This window comes from Melanotaenia boesemani, chromosome 3, assembly GCF_017639745.1.
Source record: "Melanotaenia boesemani isolate fMelBoe1 chromosome 3, fMelBoe1.pri, whole genome shotgun sequence".
Classification (NCBI taxonomy): Eukaryota; Metazoa; Chordata; class Actinopteri; order Atheriniformes; family Melanotaeniidae; genus Melanotaenia; species Melanotaenia boesemani.
The window spans coordinates 25,228,431-25,247,546 of NC_055684.1; the positions used below are offsets into that span (position 1 = coordinate 25,228,431).

The 19,116-nt window shown below is 37.2% G+C and overlaps 1 protein-coding gene across 3 annotated transcripts in view; it reads right to left on the bottom strand.

Annotated features, from left to right (window-relative positions):
• Positions 1–19,116, bottom strand: part of kcnab2a (potassium voltage-gated channel subfamily A regulatory beta subunit 2a) — a 99,385-nt gene that overhangs the window by 38,067 nt on the left and 42,202 nt on the right. For 2 of the 3 annotated variants that reach the window (XM_041979726.1, XM_041979725.1), the window contains exons 2-3: positions 12,477–12,646; positions 10,025–10,066 (exon numbers count right to left, since the gene is read on the bottom strand). In XM_041979726.1, coding sequence (XP_041835660.1) covers positions 10,025–10,066; positions 12,477–12,553 — 119 coding nt within the window. In that variant the 5' untranslated portion in view covers positions 12,554–12,646. The remainder of the gene's footprint in view (positions 1–10,024; positions 10,067–12,476; positions 12,647–19,116) is intronic. The other variant, XM_041979727.1, reaches the window with a different exon arrangement.

Genomic DNA, 19,116 nt, shown 5'->3' on the forward strand with positions numbered 1-19,116 from the left:
GACTGAAACACATGCTATAGCACTACTGAGATAAAGGAAAAAAGTAATAACAGCCTAGAGAACAGTGCACACTTGTCGTTTAATTTCAAAAAAGGTTTGTTTGTGTAGATAAGAGGGGAAGAAAGTGGCAGAGAAAGAGGCTAGTGCAGTTGATGATAGAGAAAGAAGCAGAGACACAAATGCTCAAACGTGTCTGAATGATGCTCTGAAGAAAAGGAAAATAAAATAGAATTCCTCTACACTGCCACCTTATGATCGACTGGCATTTGAAATGGATCTGGTCACTGCTTGTCCTGGTTTTAACAACGTTCCATGCTCATTAAAAACTGACACAGAATTTTTCATTGTTTAGGAGTAGAAAGAATGAGTGACTGCATCAAGTCATGCAGTACAGCCAGAGGTATTTGAATTATGACCCTCTTTTTTAAATAAGCCGCTGAAGTGGAGCATTTGCACCACCCCGTGGAAATTAATTGTGTTAGCACATTTCCACAAGCACAGCTTCCAAGACAGCATTCACTTGACCACAGTGATTTTTATATTTTATATATATATATATATATATATATATATATATATATATATATATATATATATAAATAAATCGTAATTTTTTTTTTCCAACCATTATTATTATTATTACCATTGCAGATTAATTAACTGTTATTTGGCTGAGCAGTTTATTAAATAATTGTGGCAACTCTTTAGCTTTCCATTAATTGTTTTACTAAGTATAAAAAAATGCTGAATGACAAGAAAAGTAAGAGGTGGATTAAAGTAGTGGAGTATTTGAAGACATTTTAACAGAAAAGACAAAAAGTGGAGATGAGAAAGAAAATTAATTGTTCATCAGCAGGCTACAAAAGCACCCTAGAACTTAAACACAGGGGATGTTTTACTACAATTTTATCCCTAATAACCCTAAACCAGTGTAACGTTGTTTTTGCATACACCAGCATTAACATTTTTCTGCCCCCTAGTGGAGTCTGGTCAATGTTACAATTATACAACTAAAAACAGAAAACAATATATGGACCTGATCAAAAAAAGAAAAAAAAATCATAATAAGTTCTTCAACAAGGTAGTTTTAGAAATATTTCATTACAGAAAGGTCAAGCAAAATTGTACAGAAAAGCATTACTACACACAGAGAAACACCTCTAGTCAAACATAGCTTTCTATCTGTAAACACCCAAATGGGGGTCATTAGCACATCCATTACTGTGAAGTCACTCCAGAAATCTATACTCACTCAGTCTTTCTCTATACAGTCCAGGAGACATAAGGCTTCCTGTCTCGCCTCGCTGAACTCAAGCTGGCTCCTTTAACCACCGCCTGGCTCTTTCAGTCGGAGGACATGAAGAGAAAGTTTACCGCTGTTCAAATGAGCCTGCTGAGTGGTAGTATTTTGTTTCAAGAGCAACATAATGGAAATAAAGGAACTACTCTATAATATGAACTTCCTGATATAACATAACATTAACAAAATAACCTTAAGCAGGATCAAAGATATAAGATAAAGGTGCTCACCCACCTTTAAGTATTCATATATCAGCTTTATTAGCTTAGAGCTGTAAATATGAATCCCTTTTTTCTGCTCCACCTTAGAGCAGCGAGTATTTCTCCCTGTAAATAAGATCTGTGTGGATATTGTTATTAATAATGTTCAATAATGTTTCCATATTTCTGGAATAATTGGAAAAGGTATTGTGCAATTACTGGAAAAGAATAGTTACGGTAAATGGGAACTAGTAGCAATACAGAGTCGTCCTGCTGACCACACACCTGAAATAGTGATGAGTTTGACTCAGAGATTGTATGTACTTGCTGACCTAGTTACAACCCTAATTACAGAATTGAAGGCGATCCCAGTACAGTGGGAACCTGACAAGATTTCCTCTGCTAATACTAATACAGAAACACAAGAAAATCATAAATCATGTTTGGATTTGTTGCTAGATAAGAACTTACAGCTATATTTTATTATACTGTAGGACATGCTCTTGGTAATATTAACTCTTCTTCATGCGCGCTCACAAAGCTGCACCAGATCCTGTCACAGGCCAGTGGCTGAGCTTTACACAGCAGGAAGGTAACTACAAGTAGTGACATACAACACGGACTGCAGAGACAGACGTACTTGGTAAAATCAGCCAGCCAAACCTGCGTTCTAGTCACTGGTCCGAGTGAAAAACAACAGCAGCCGTGCCTGTGTGTGATGAAAGCTATCCACGCCCATGACAATGACAACATGGGACCAACAGGCCATATCAGCCAACACAACAGATGCTGAGCCTATTGCTCTGTCAGTTCAACAGTCCATAAAATTACTTGTCTGGTTACCTGGGATGGACAAAAATCAGCTAACATTTTCCAGTTGTTTCTGTTTAGATAGTACACATCACACACATTGGAAGTAAAGTATAAGTGCTACATAGAAACAAAATATACACAAAACATAAAAACTCAAGTCTTTATATTATGTTTTGATGTTAAAACTCAACATACCGACATTAATACCTCAAAGTGTTTGACAAAATTTTTTCATACGCTACTGATATTGTACCAGTACAGTGCACATTATTCTAACATCCCATCTCAAAAACATCACGTATAAAAAGTTACGTGCAGCCAAATTTACAATTTTGAAATGCATATCGTTTACATAATGTACAAGGCTTATTTATTTATTTTTTTTTTTTTCATGAAGGAGTTGCACAATTTTCTCAAGCCACTAAAGAACATTTAACAGATTTTCACGGACCAAGAAATCAAAATCTTTTGGACTTTTCCAACAGTGATATTGCTTCAGAAGAGACAAGTCTCACAAAATCATTATTTTTACCAAGATAAAAAGTCACATATCATTCATTCATTTTTTTTCTATACCGCTCAGTCCAATTCAGGGTCACGGGTGCCACTTACCTAAACTAACAATATCAAGCATTGAAATCTTTAAAATATTTGAAACATACTTAAAATGGCTGTTTTATGTTTGTGAGGCAACATTTTCATTGTTCAGAAGGGAAGAAAAAAAGTCTGATTGAAGAGAGAAGGATAAGAGAATAAAAAGTCAGTGTGAATTTAAGGGGCCAGATAACTCCTTACGGAGCAGTCTGTCCTTCCCCTGCAGTTTGGCAAATATGCCACCGACCTAGATGATTAAAATAAAACCTGGCCCCAGTACCTTCACATGAGTGCAGTCTGACCAGAGGACAGAACAAGGCTGAGGTGATACTAGCAAAGAAGAAGCAAAGGAATACTTACCTGTTACTACATTATGTCTATGATATGTATCTGAATAAAATCCAAGTTTGAGACGGACAAACTTGTGAACACATGCAGACAAGTACACACACCTGTTCAGCAAACATCTGAGCCTCTGAGATCTCCACCACAAAACTGATTTAGCCTGCTGCTTCTCAGTCCCCACCCCGTCCCGGTCAGGGGAGCAACTCAGTCCCTGTCCAGCTCTACTGCTCTCTTACCTGTACTTCATGCCTGTCTGAAAAGACACACACTCCTCCAAGGCCAAGCCATTCATCTTCAGAAAGTCTTCCATGTTCTTAATCTGAGCGGCGATCCTCTGCTCTCGCAGTCTCTGCAGCTCAGCCTGGTCAGTGGGCCTGGACGGGGGCTGATTCAGCCCCTGGTCCGAATGGTAGCGGTTGATCCCGCTCCGGATACTCTCGCTGTACGACATAGACAGCATCTTGCCGCTGCCACTGCTGCTGCTCTTCCGAACACCGCTGCTTGGCGCTGGCGGTTTGGAGATCTGCAGATTTTCAGGAGGACAATAACTGGACCTGCGTCTGCCGGGAGGCCCCCGGGGGCCACCGGCATACCCTCCCGCAAACATGCTCCCCCCCTCCTCCTTCTCCTCCTTCTCGTGATGCTGGATCAACCCGTGCAATGAAAAATAAAGTAATGACAGGGATGAAGCGAGGAACTGGCCAGGCACAGCCACCTCCTTAAATAGCACCTGCTGTCATGAAAAAAAACCCTCTCCTGCTTGGGGCAGCTCATGGCCATGCATCCTGTAATCAGAGTCGCACAACATAGCCCAGCACTACCCTCCCCTTACAGGTACACAATGGCAGGGTTACAGTGACAGGGAGCATCCAGGTGACTTGTTGGTCATTCAGGAGCAGGACAAAAAAGGGCACATGCAGTCTAAAAAGGGGAGGCATTAAAACATGCGCAGAGCAACAGGAGGGGACATATTACTTCTATCACTTCTAAGCTAATAAGTAGACTAAAACTAATATGAAGAGCAAAACATAAACTTGCTGAACATAGTTAATGATACAATTTGTGAATATCCCACATATGGGTGTAATGAGACTGCACTGAAAAAGTAGAAATCAGCACAATAAGGAGCAGAAAAGTGATCCAGTCTTACAATAAGCACTTGCCACAAATCATTAATGCAAGATTGGTGTCTTTATCAATTTCAGACAGTTATTTCTCTTTAGGAAACATTTAACAACTAGACTGCTATTCCTATTTTTGTTAAACAAAAATATCTGATTTCTCCATGAATTGGATCTTAATAAAGAAAAATAAAAGTATTTTGCTTAAATTAATCAACAGAGGGCAGCACTGTGTCAGCCCCATTATCACTACAAGAATGCAACTTAATGCCAAATGCACCAGTGAACACTGACCACAAACAACATTTTACAGCAAAGGCAGAAGATCGCATATAGACTGCGACTGCACATTTAATACACTGTTGATACACAACACCCAAACCTACAAAACAACTACATTAAAATAAACAGTATATAATATAAACATATTATAAACAATACTTCTAATAAGATACTGAAATTGTTCATAATTGCATGCAGCTGCTGAAAATCAGATATAAAAAAGTTCTGAAATCATGCTGAAACTAGTAACTAGAAATAATTTATTCAACTAATAATTTATGAAAGATTACAGATTATATGACAATGTGCAAAAAATCTATAAAAATAACCAATAAATAATCAAAAACTGCACTATTACAAGATAATTACAACAGTTACTAAATGAAATGAAATCACAGTGCATGTTATTATCTGAAGCCTTAACATCAAATTATATTTAACTGCTGATCTGAAATGTAGTTTAGGTTCCAGACTATATCGATCCGTTAAATGTCTATCGACAACAAACACGTGAACAGTCCTTTCTTTGTATCTAAGCAAATCATCTCAGCGAGCCCTGAGACTGAAATGAAACCGCCATCAAAATTAAAGAAAGTAAAAAAAAAAACAACATTAAATTTTCAATTATGACTTAAAAGATAATTCACACTGAAATCAGCATAATTAATGTTGGCTTGAGATTTTAAAATAGATTTTAAGAAGCTGTTGGTTATTGCTGAGTATTATTGTTACTGATGTCATTAAGACATGGTAAAAAAAAAAAAAAATCTGTCTTCATAAACAAGTTGCAACAAATCTCATCCTGGCACACAGACAGAAGGCATAAATACAGAAGACTTCTGGCTAGGCTGCATGCAGACAACACAGTATCCTCACAGTCGTACAGACACACTAACAAAACACTCAACAGTCGTCAGCGCAAATCTTTCTTCAAACTTACTCGATTTCTTGGAGGTCGGCTCATGAGCGAGGTTGTGGGGTGCCAGTTTGCTCTTATAAACACAGACTGCGGACAGTCATGAAGCAGGTCCACCCAAACTGGGAGTGTCTTACTAGGAAATGTCTAAACCTATTAGTGAATGAGATAGTGCATCCCTCCCCTCACCACTTGGACAATACTCTTATCACCACAACCAACACCTCTCCTCCTCCCCTCCCTGCGAGATCTCATGGAAGAAATCCATTTATGTCGTTTAGTGGCCGGTCTTGTTTTTGCTAACCGCAGCAAATAATATCAGCCCTGAATTATTCACTAAAGCTTTTGAACTAAAAGCCTCTGATTGTTGTTCCACAGGAAAGAATGCTAAGAGATGGACAATAACGAGTGGATGAAGTTGTGTGCATATGAAGCACAAACCACACACACACTGTATCATACAAATAAACTGTATATACACACACATGCAGAAAATAGACAAACCACCAAACATGTCCAACTATTCTTTAACCAAAGTACACCAGTAAGCAGGGGTCCAGCATCTCTCCCCATCTCAGTGGTCTTATGTTGAGATTACTGTTAATATCAGACACTGCTTCATCATAATGAGGCTCACAGACACAATTACTCCAGTGTGGCTGCTCCATGGTAACCTTATTGATAACAAAATGGAATTCCTTTTATAGCTATGAGTTTATGTAAATGATCACACTGCAATAAGGCTCAATCTAAATGTTACTGGTATGTCTGTAAACATGAGTTGAAAATATAAGACTGCAAGACATTTTATGTAAAGGGCTATTTTGACATATTGTAAAAAAAAAAAAAACAACTTGACAATTTGTTGTTATGTTCATATTACCTCAAATTTTAGCTCCCTTATTACATTTTTAAAAATTATAGAAATGAAATTAGATAGAGGATGGAATAAATCTTTTCTTCAGGACAGACTATGTGAAAGTCTACTACTGTAATGTTGCATGACTTCCTAAATAAATGATAAGAAGCAACATTTTATCCAGAAATAATGCTAATATCTGATATTCTGAATTAAACAATCAAATTAATTGCACAATAGAGACGACCCTGGTTCAGATCCCAGTCTGGGGCCTTTTGCCCACTCTCTTTGACCATTTTCCTGTAAAGTAATGTGATATAAAGGCCACTAGATTCCCAGAAATCCTTTAAAACACCAATCCTGAACTTTAATAATAATAATGGATTAGATTTATACAGCGCTTTTCGAGGCCCTTTACATTGTATCCATCATTCATTCACTCCTCATTCATACTTGGTGATGGTAAGCTAAAGGCGGCAGCCAATCTGCGTTCATCCACATTCATCCACATACATACACCAGCGACACGGGAAGAAAGGAGGGTGAAATGTCTTGCCCAATGACAAGAAAGATTGCCTGGGGGAGTGGAAATCAAGCTGCCAACCTTCAGATTATTGGACGATGGCTCTTCAACCTGAGCCACTGTCGCACTTTGGCTCTTTCCAGCCAGCAAAACTGAGTCCCATGTTGACTACTGTCTTACGTCTTGGGCTGTTTCTTTCTTTACCTCACTTCCTGTGTTCAGTTTATTTGTTGAATCAGCCATGGTACGCTTGGGCTGATATCCAGTTGCTAGTGTGTGACGCGGTGCCATAAATAAAAATGCTGCTGTAAAGTGATGCATCAGGATGGGGGAAAAAAAAAAGTTGTGAAATGCAGCTTTTCAGCCTCAGGGTGCTGCTGGACAGCTGTGGCTCCAGGAATGTACATAGTAAATGTCACTGTGCCATCAAATTAAGTCAGAAACACAAAGTTATAAAGTCAAAAAGATATGTAATGTTACTTAAAAGAAAAAAAGTTCCATCAAATGCAACAGGTATTTATGGGTTCATGAACCGTTTACTAGCTCTAAAAACATAATAGTGGAGTTGTGACTTTTAAGGTTAACCTTAAACTTGTCTGCCTCTGTCATATTAAAATGTCAACCTGATTATCTTGTTTTTTCCCCCCAATTGGTAATCTATACCAAGAGATGAAGACCAGAAGTCAACTACAATACTTCAGCAAAGCACTCAGTCCCCTGAGAACTGTAGCCAATGTCAGAAATACTTCACAATAAGAATTCAGAGAAGTTCAGGTGAACTGCATTTACATCAGCGCAGTTCAGCGTGTTCAGGTAAATGCGCTGAACTGCATACAAAACACTCTAAACTCTCTATCAGCTACATGCTGTTTAAAGAAGCTCTCACATCCCTCGTCAGGTTATTTCAGTTATCCACTTCATTCATTTGACCAAAACAACATCTTGCATGATGGCTGTGTGGATAACGAACCAACAAGTGACAATGAACAAAAATACCAAAAGGTACAGGTTAATCCAGCAGTCGTTTTGTGTGTTGCGCATTCTTGCGGAGCCGCCATTACTGTGCTTAATTACCTGGTATCTGCTGACATAGACAGCAGCATGAATATCTGAACAGAGATTGTTAGACAGTGGTCGACAACTATTGATAAGAGTATTTTATCTGGGAGATCTCAAAGTTATTCTGTTTTTCATATTAGATATCAGCGCATTAATGTAAACTATATTTCATCTGACAGAAACTGCTGACAATCCACACTGGAATATACAACGCAAATCTCATTATAATAGGTTAGCAAAAGCTGGTAAAGAAATAGCTTCAAACTATTTCAAAAGCAGTTAATTTTCCATTTTGTCATATTTGGCATAGTTTTGATATAACCAGTTTAGGCTGCAGAACATTGTCCAAGATCTGTTAGCGTTACTGACAGAATGTTTTGTTTTTGTTTTTTTTCTGGTCACAACTTTGCCCTGATAAGCTAAAATATTAATGTTACATTTTACAAGATCTCCCATATTTGTAATTTACTTTCAGCAACACTGCAGCCCATTGCCTCTTATTCCGTTAGCATTAACTAACATAACAAATGTTACCTGTTGCATCATGTTTAGCTGCATGGCAACATGGATATGTAAAGTTTAATGTCAGATTGACAACTGTTGAATAATATTTACCAGGTTTTTGTTTTTGGGAATAAAATCCAGTGTTTCCTTTGCCATGGCATCATGTGATTCCTCCTCTGCTCACTGTATGTTGTGTGCTCCGCCCTGATGCGAACACACCAGTATCACACAAGACCATCAGCGAACGTGTCACACAGACAGCAGCAATCTTCATGAAGTAAATGTCAGTGATCTTTGCATCTACTTTTTACCACAATTAAGTTTTCCGCTGCGGTTCAAACAGCCAAGAAATGCACAAGTCTTGTTCTCATCTGTTCTGCGCTGACATGCACAGAAATGCCACCTCAGCAATGGTGGACAGTCTACTTCTGGTGTATGCCTGGATTTGTCTATACAGCTTCAAAATGTGTTCACCATTCATTCAACTGAGATACTGGCAGAGTACACCCAAATGAAGGCTGTTATTACCCACGATGGCTCAAGTTTGACTGAAATTTTTTTTTACTTTGTTACCAGTATCATGTCGCTGGGCTGTTCGAGAGTGAGACATATAGGGGGATTAATCAATACCCTTCACATAGGCTGGGATGCAGCTACTGGGACGGTTTACACTTTAAAAGGACAGAAATGTACAAGGCACCAAGAATCCAATAGTGAGCTCATTGCAAGCACATCCACATAGTCAGGTTTTTTTTTTAACTGGATCAGCAGAATAATGCCTGATATTAAGTCCATAAAATATGATCCCTACTCTAAAGCAGTCAAAAGACTGACCATCTAAATGCTCACTACTAGAGAAGTGTGTGTGGTCCACTCCATGAAGGAATCTTCCCATTCCCAGAAAGGCTCAAAATGGTCTCTCTGGTTTTAAGAAGATGACACATCATTTTCAACTCTCAAGAGCTGTAAAAGATGCATTTTAGAGGAGAAACGATGACTGAAGAAACTGATTATCTGCTTCGTTGTGTCAAAAAAGTGTTGAAAAAGCAGTTGAGTCAAATACGAGAGCCTTAATCCGATGTAGACAAGTACAACAGTGGGAGTCTCAAGTGTCACTACAGAAAAAAAAACCCAGAAAAACAGAAACAGGAGGAAAAAACAAATTTACACTGAGAAATATTGTTGATTCAAAGGTTTTGTGAGCAACCTTGCAACAAAATCCATCATCACCCGTATCAGGTTTAGGCTGGATGTGCACAGGCAGCTAAATAGTAGATGGTAAGTCTTATCTATGCTGCATAAAGGTGGATGCATGGTTTTAAATAACAGAACAGCAAGTCTTCACCACAAGGTTACTATGGTGAAATAAAATAAAAGAAATACTAAAAAGCTCTAAACATTTACTGCAAACACGAAACAACAGGGATTCAGGTAAAAGAAATTCTCATCTTGGACTGAAGTGGTTCTGGGACAAAGCAGTGAGCATCAGATTAGAGACAGACAGGTACCTGTAGAACTGCAGCTGTCGTTTGGGGCTCCCATAACGAGCACTGAAGACATCAAGAAAAAGGAGGAAAAAAGGAAAGCTTTGATTAATAAAAAGGCAGAAGAGAAAAAGAATTAGTGGCGAGAAGTTAAACACAGACAAAAAGGTGATAATGAATATTAAAGGCAAGTTAAAGACAAGAAAATGTGGGTAGGAAACAGAAAAAAATCTCAAAGAGGCAAACACAGACTGTAGTTATGGAAGTATGCACAATGAAGTTTGTTCAATAGGTTGTCTGGATAAACCTAACAGCTTGAATAAAGACAACTGGGCTTTATTCAAGTACTTAGGATTACCATGACCTGTATGATTAGGAATGTACACCAACACAGAAAAGCCTTCAGCACTTAAATAATTGCCTTACCTTTACAAGAATAATTCCAATATTCCACACAATTCCTAATCTAAAATGAACAAATCTACACTACAGATACATTTTATAGCTTAAAAAGAAAAAAATAACTGCAACTACTGCCAACTACTTTATTTCAGAGTTACAAAAACTATGATCTATGCCATGCATCAGGATCTACATTTTACATATCACTGTTTTTAGTAGATTATTTCACATCACTAAACTAAAGCAACTAAAAAAAAAAATTAAGGAAACTCTTTGGTTTTATGAAGTTTAATAAGACAGACTGCAGCAGCATGAATCTGCTATTATGTTTGCTGTCAAAATAAATAATTGATTTAATAGTAATAAAACATTGTTTATAAAATGACAAATCTGTAACCTAGCAGTTATGTTGTATTTCTTTATATGATATGAACATAATACCATTTAAAGTTTAATGAAGCTTTTTTCTAGTGAATTCTAAGCTTGGAGTCGTGCAGTAATTTGAATGAACTGTGAGATAAGCTGTGAAATTCTGAACGGCTAATAAACAGCTGTATGTCAGCTCTTTGTAAGACGACGGCCAGTCAGTGGATGTCAAACTGTCCTTCCAAAATCTCCCTCTTTACACTGCAACGGTCTTATTACTCACATCTCCAAAAGACGAGGGTCCGATAACCTGTCTAGTGGTTTCAGTGATGTATAGAAAAATGCTACGTACATAGTGACAGCGAAGTGAGAAAGAGCCATAAAGCTAACTAACTAAGAAAAGAAAAGTTTGGAAAGTGTGCCTTTTTAAGAAATAAGCTGAAGGGTCTCTGGCACCACATGCTGGTAATTTCTAAGAGTGCAGGACTGTGAACATTAGTAGGCCAATCAAATGGTCTAATATCTCAGTGACAACAATGATAAAATCTTTTAATATTTTTCTTTTTAATCGTAGTCTACTTTTCCCCAAGTCCTTATAAAATTCTCCATCTCTACTTAACAACATGATGTCTTTCCACTAACTGAACAGTTGAAAATAAAAATGCTGTGATGTGTTTTTTTGTATAAAAGTGTCTGCCCAGGATTATACTCTAAGAACAAAACTTGGACTTCCTAGTTAAAGACATCAAATATAAGATTAATCCACTAAGATTAAGTATAATCATAACAGTTTTTTTCTAAAGGGCAAACAAAGATATGAATAATAGATAAGACTCCAGGTAAATAAATATTAATATCAACTTGGATATAGATAATTGGGACTCTGTATAGTCAGTAAGACCACTTGTATGCCTAGTTCTGTTTGCACATTTACAATTTTAATTTCTGTGCAACATTTTACATTCTGCTTTAGACCCTCTGCATTTGACTGATGCAAAGGTTTTGTTGAAAATCAGTTTGCATAACATAATCATTATGTTTTCACAACATATTGTTAACTTAGCATAGCTGCACTTAATGAGACGCATTTACCAATCAAGTAGTTTAGGAAACTACTACATTTATACAACAATGTAAATGGCTTCTTTTTAATTAATTTTGTGAAGTCAAACTGAGCAAATATAGAAATTTAAAAAATATCTAGATAATCTAGCAAATGTTTTGTCTTAAGCTACACACAAATAAAGGCTACATGTTTAATTGTCTTTATATGATTTGTCTTGCACTTTGAGTTCTGTACACAAGTACCAGATTCCATAATGACAAAAAGTAGCATTGAAGGCATTTCAGAGTTTGAAATTCCTTGAAGAAAAATTTGAAAATGTTGACAACCTATCCTACAGTCCAGAGCTATTTTTTATGTCAGATTTCAGCAAAGCTATGTAGGAATAACAAAAAGGGCAAAATAAGCCGCTAAAGCTAACCATTCGAAGCAGATTAGGGGTTTTTTTGTTTTGTTTTTTAAAAAGGTCAACCTTATTTATTTCCATTCTTACAGGTAGTAAAAACAAAAGTAATTACCTGTTATATAATCTTTACTAATAACCTTAAAATGCAAACATTTCCTTAGTAATTGACTTACAGGCATGCACATCATACTGCATATGTAAAGGAATGTGACTGCGTCTGCAAATGCCCATCAGCTCACCTGTATATCATTCCAGGTGAGCCAGTCTGTCGAAGGGAGAGGCGGGCAGGGGAGTCTGTGGTAGATTCAGGATACATGGAGGCAGGTGGGAGGGGGTGAGACCAGCCTGCCGGGGGTGGTGCTCTTTCACTGGGACCACAAGGTACAGTCAGGGAGTCTGATCAGGGACTCTGGGGAAAAAAAGAAAACACACACACATACATATATGGGTCAGTGGGTAATATTTATAAGAATTTCAATCCAAACAGTTAAACATCATTCTTACATCTCTTTCAGAGGGGAAAAATTAAAGATTGCTTAGTTCATAAGGCTAAGCTACTCAAAGGCAGGATATGACAGACTTGGACACGTAGATGAACCACAACTGTTTTAGCATGTCACATGTTGATTTTTAACATATCAGAAGTACAGAAAGAGTATCAGATGTATTACATATACATTTGTATGTATAACAATGACAAACGCAGCCCAACACACACACATCAAAGGGAGCCAATCTCCTTCTGAAATTACTTGTTTTTAGGACCAGCTATTTTACTAATCACTAATGTACATTATAATGTAATTAATATGACCAGCTTTGTAACTAGTTTGGCAAACAAAGAATAAAAAGCTGCCTCGTACTTTAACAAAATGTTTAATGTATTCTTAAACAATTTTCCTTGACCGTGATGGAAATTATCAAGAGGTCGATATAAGAGGGTTTTAGGATTTTTTAAGGAAAACCAAGCATGTTGTCTTAGCCTAAATACAACTACAATTTGCTGTTGTAATCTATCAGTTGGGGTGTAACTACAACTGTACATTATGTACACATCAAATCATGCACTATTTTACACTGTTGTATGAAGGGCAGAAATATTGATAGCAATAGTGGAGATAATACTTCATGGCCATATGCTCGGAGGATTAAAACAAAGGTAAGAAAGGAAAAGAAAAAGCCATTTGACAAAACGGTGGGCCATTTTAGACTTGGGTCTTAAAACAGAACGTTTCAGATAGAGGTGACAGCTGTTGCAACAATGTACAGTTTGAGAGAAATTTTATCAAATTAAAGCACATAGACCTTTACCATTACAGGTCTAAAATACGATCCATAAATAGGCACAGCATAGATTATTCAAGGTTTCTGGCTATTAAATGACCTACACCAATGTAAAATATAGTAACACTATAATAACAATGAAGGTCTAATTTTAGTCATAGTCAAATTTAGTGTGGCAACTGAACAAGACACACAGGTACAACTTAAGCCCACAACATATTACTTGTTAGTCCTTAAATTTACTGCAACATTTGATTAACCAAAAACAGACATGCCTACTGCACTTTGTTATATCCACCTGGACATTCACATCAAAGACAACTAAAAGATTGAAGAAAGAGTAAGGTAAATTTTAAAATAATCACTGCTTCCCAGACAAACCAAGAGGAAATGACATCAGGTGAACAATGGTACAGAAGCACATCCACAGTGGACAGAACTTTGTTGACTAGCCGCCAACAGCACATCAGGCTGCCAAAATATCTAATAAACAAGCCTCTTGTCCATTTATTTTTTCTTGTTTTGGCAGTTTCCTGAACTTGAGCAGAGTGAACTGTTTTTCACAGGACTGCTATATTTCTGTACCACTAGATGGAGACATATCCTCATTCAGCAGATTTAATGATGGACTAAACCAGACTAATTTAATCTCTGGTTTTCCACTGCTGCAAGATAAAAATCAATAAATGACACATTCTTAAAAAAAAGACCATTACATCAAAACATAACATTCTTACTGTGAAAGCAGCATAAAAAGTAGGGAAGAAATAAAAAAGCATCACAGAATAACGAATAAAAAGAATCCATCCTTTACTTCAACTATGGCTGCCAAGTAATGCACCTATGTGCATTCACTACAGCAAACCACATGCGATCCAGCGCTGAGAGCAACTTCATTCTATGAATTATTCAATGTGTCTGCCCAAGAAGCAGGGCATTGCTGTAGATAGGTCTCTATAAAAGAGCTGAGCAAGGCTTGGGTAGGTAGTTAGAGCTACTCATATGCCATTAACTTAAACTTCAAAAAAACCCCATGGAAATAATTTCAGTAAACAGTTTACAGTGGGTAAAAATCAAGCAAAAGACAAAGTGGCATCTACAGTATGTCATCCTGACAAAGCTATAAGCTGAGAACATCATGCTACTCTATTTCACCAGTGACTGCACTCGGTAAGTCATGGCTCATAAATGACAACATGACGATAACGCGAAGGTGACTTTCTCCTCCTCTCAATTTCCCAGGCAGCGAATACACATCCCATGTTCCCAAGGACACATTAAACATTCCCTACCCACTCATTTCAATCATGGCACTATGGATCACAGGTTATTCCTGCTATCAGAGGATAATGATAGCATGACCCTGATGGGCAAAAGGCATGATTTTAGATTTACAACACAGCACAGCAAAGTCCTTGTGGATCATTTGTCACTGATGAGAAACAGAGGGCACTGTAGGCTGGACGGGAAGGTTTTTAAGAGCTTGCTCTTGCAGAACTTTAAATCATTTGTTCTAACGGATCATTTAGGATATACCAAATTCAAAAGTATGCAAACATCAAATCATACATGTATGCCTTTTGTGTAATCACGGTGAAGAATAGGTTCAAGTTCTAAAATATCTTGGAAAAAAGGTAGCATTGGCAAAGGTCAATATTGGTCAAATACTATTCCTGAGATGCCATGACATCAAGTGTGAAGATTTTTTATTTTTCTTTCTCATGTTGCATCACACTTAACATCTGTAGATTTACAAACAAAATCAGCAATATGATGGCATTCTCTAGGACTTTTTGGTTGCATTTTTCTGAACCTATATTTTTTTAGAAAAAATTTATCAAATCTTCACATCTAATCTTTTTCTGCAAGCTCTGACAATACACCTCTGAACAGAAAGAATCATCACAAACGTGAAACTTATTGGTTAATGTTTTTCTATTCCAACACAGATTTTTGCAACGTAAGACACAAAGTTGATTATAAAGACAAGTAAGGAACTTTTTTGTGGCTTGAAATCCGAGTAAAATTTTACATTAAACATTATTTACTAAGTTAATTAAGAAGCTTTAAAGTCCTTCTCTACAGTTTAAAGCCATGATCTTACTAAATGTTTGTAAAATAAAGTTAACCTAACCATCTATAATAGTTACTTTAGCCATTTCATGCTAAAACTGAGCGAAACTAACTACAGGCTTCCTGCGGAGTTACATTCAGTGCAAGTTCGACTGACACTAACAGAACAGCAGAGACAATCTGTGAAAGCTGAACCTACCAGCACAGCTATGACTGATGTCAAAGACATAATAGATCACAAGTTGATACCAATCATAAGTTTTACATCATACTGCTACAACCAGTGACTTAAAGGCACCCTGTACAAAAAAAAAAAAGACAAATTAAAAGGAAAAAAATCTGACAGGACAACCACTCACTTGATCCAAAAATTTACCAACCACATTAAGAACATAAAAATGAGTAGGAAAAATAACTAACGATGCCCCTGTGCACCACTTCTACCTTTTGCCCTCTCTAAAGTCCAAATGTAGATGGTTTCCAGTTGTTTAATCTATTTATACACCTTACAAAATACTTGCACGTTCATCAGACCTTACTGTAGCACACTGTAGAGCAATGCAGCAGAGATGCCTGTAGAGAGCTGCAGTTGGAGAGGATGCTGCTGCTGCTGCTTACTGCAGCAATGCGGTACACTACAGACACATCCTGACTCAAGTTAGAGGGCTCAGATTTACTGCGCTAATGGGCAAAGGTGCACTTTGCCGATTAAAACTGCAGACAGAGCAAGAAACAAGAGAAAAAAATGGGCTGATAGGAAGAACAACCGCTCTGTTTTCTATGTGTCTAAGCTACCCATTAGGATCATGATTTAGAGGTGAGACAAATCAAAACTTGAGCAATTGTGGCGAAAACATACATATTAGACAGAAACGCAGTCCTATGCATCACAGTCTAATAAAAAAATTTAGCATAAGTGGTGTTCAGAAAAGTCTTCTCTCCCGACTTAAGATAGTCCTCTGCCCATGGTAAATACCTTCATGAAGTTAAAGTAAAGTGTAGTTAACTGATTTTTTTTTGTTTTTTTTGGCAGAAACAGAGGAATCAATATAGTCTAGATGTACAGCAAGCATTCAAAACTGACTTTAGTTTATGCTATTGTTTTACAGGTATCCTGTAGAAAGAACCAACACACCCACATGAACACAGCCCCCTGAGTTTAGCTGCAGTATTACAGCTTTCCTCAACATGGCCTGAAGCTTTCTGAATACATGTTTCAGTGGCATCTGAAACTGTTTCAGTGCAATACAGCACCAGAGGCATGTAAACATTTAATTTTATTCACCAACATTCAGATAAAAAGGAGCACATTTGATATTTACTATTTAATCTAGAACTTAGCAAAGTATAAAATATTTTACATTAGTACCAACATAATGACGCCTGTAGATCATTTCATTTGAAATAAACACTAAATAATTAGTTTGATGTTATCATAAAGTCATCAGTTTGCCTTATAAGTTAGTACTTTGTATCCAGTTACTTAGTGAGGTGTGTTTTTGCAAAAACAAATAAGTACTTTGTACCAATGATAATCAGATAAATTGATTTTAATGTATTAATGACTGGGTGCTCAGACTTTGAAGAAGCTTCCCAATTATTATGAGCTAATCCATTGTTTTAAACTTTAATACTCAACCTAAATGAAAAGTAGTAGAAAGGATCAATAAGTGGGCTTTTAGGGAAACAAAATGTGAATAGCACCCTTGTGACTTAATGCATTACAAATAGAGAGAGGTAGTGGTCAGAGAGGAATGACTTGAATGGGAGGGATGGTGATGATAAAGGCAGATATCCATCTTTGTGAATTCACTTAAGCTTTTCTCATATGCCCTCCACACAAAATGCAAAATTGAGTCAGAATGGGCTGCTCATCATGGTTTCCATCCATAAATCCACCTACACCCAGCCTGAGTGAATTCCCTCTTGAGAAAAAGCTTACGTGAGCAAGGCAAGCAGGGAAGCATGGCTGGCCTGGAAAGCATAGCACGGTCTTGTGTAGTATGTTGGCAGCTGCGGAAAACACACACAGATCCGAGCAGATGGCTGCGGAAGAGGGAGACAAGCTAACAGACGAGAACTGCCGGGGATATCCTACAAGGGAGTTCAGTCAAGCAGAGGGAGAGAGAAAAGCAAACCTATACCAGTTCTTAGTTGGGCTATAAAGATGTAAAGATTCAGAAGCAATCTCTTCTTCATCTACAGCGACATTTATAGGATGAAAGTTAAATGCATGTAAAGATAAGATTCCATGCAAGAGCATCGTCTTAGTCTGACAGTTTGTTGTTTTTAGTGGCATCCTCTTTGTCAAGCTCCAGAGGGCCCCTGATTGCAGAAACTATGCAGGTCACTGGCTGCCAACAGAGAAAAAAATGGAAAAAAAAAAAAACTAACAGCACTTTGCATAAATTGCCTTTTTATTCAGCAGACTTCTGATACAAATCCCCCCAGTTAAGACTTTAAAAGCGCAATGGAGAGCTGTGCTGTCAGGAATCATTAAATTATATGACAGCTGCAGCTGTTGTACATGCAGACATATAGACGTTTTCTACATATTATGGTCAAACTTTAAGCCATGCCCATCATAAGCCGCAGTGGCAGGGTCAGCACGGATTAGAGTTCAGCTGTAACTGTCTCATGTAGAGTTTCAAACATTGGTGTTATAATCCTTAATATATTAATTATATCAACGCAAATTTCTTACACTTTTTGTGACACGTGTTCGTAATTCATTCACTTTACTTCCATTCTATAATTGCATTTTTTAACATCATAATGTTTTTCCCCTCTGGGCATGGCATATAAACTGTGTAAAACAGATTTAGCTAGGACATATTCTGCATGAAAAAAAAACAAACACTATTTTGTGACAACTAGAGACAAAAGCTGAGGCAAATCATGATTAAACATTGTACTTTCAAAGTCATTGGGCATCATTCACCAATCTCTCCTTACGAATCTGCCTAAATTTGTTCTTAAGTTGTACTTAAGAAGTTAAACAACTGACCCGGTTATTTCATATTTAACATGAAACTTCGTCTGTGGCAGAGTGTTGTGCACGCAGCAGTGTTGGTGTCTTTAAATGCCAATGTGACGAATACATTTTCATACTTTCTCATGAGCTCATAAGGAGACTAGTTCTCCCTCAGTTTAAAAAAATCCTGGAGGACACCCTGGTGTTAACATACCAGACTATTCAGTTGTTCCATGTGCAGCTGAATAACTTAGTTTTCCAGATTAAATGTTTGTTCTTGGCTTGGATTTTGTGAAACAAATTTCTAAATAAATGTGACTTATAGTCCAGTGCGATTTATACATGTTTTTTCCTCACATTTTATGACTGTTGCGACTTATAGTCCAGTAAATAATAAAATGCTTTGTATTTCACCAAAGGTTATTTAAAAATATGACAAAAATTTTACTGTAGTTTTATTTTTGTATTTTTATAAATAGAACAGCAGAAAACACAAATACTAAATGTCAGCTTTCAGATATTCCTAAACGTACAAGTGTTCGTAGGAT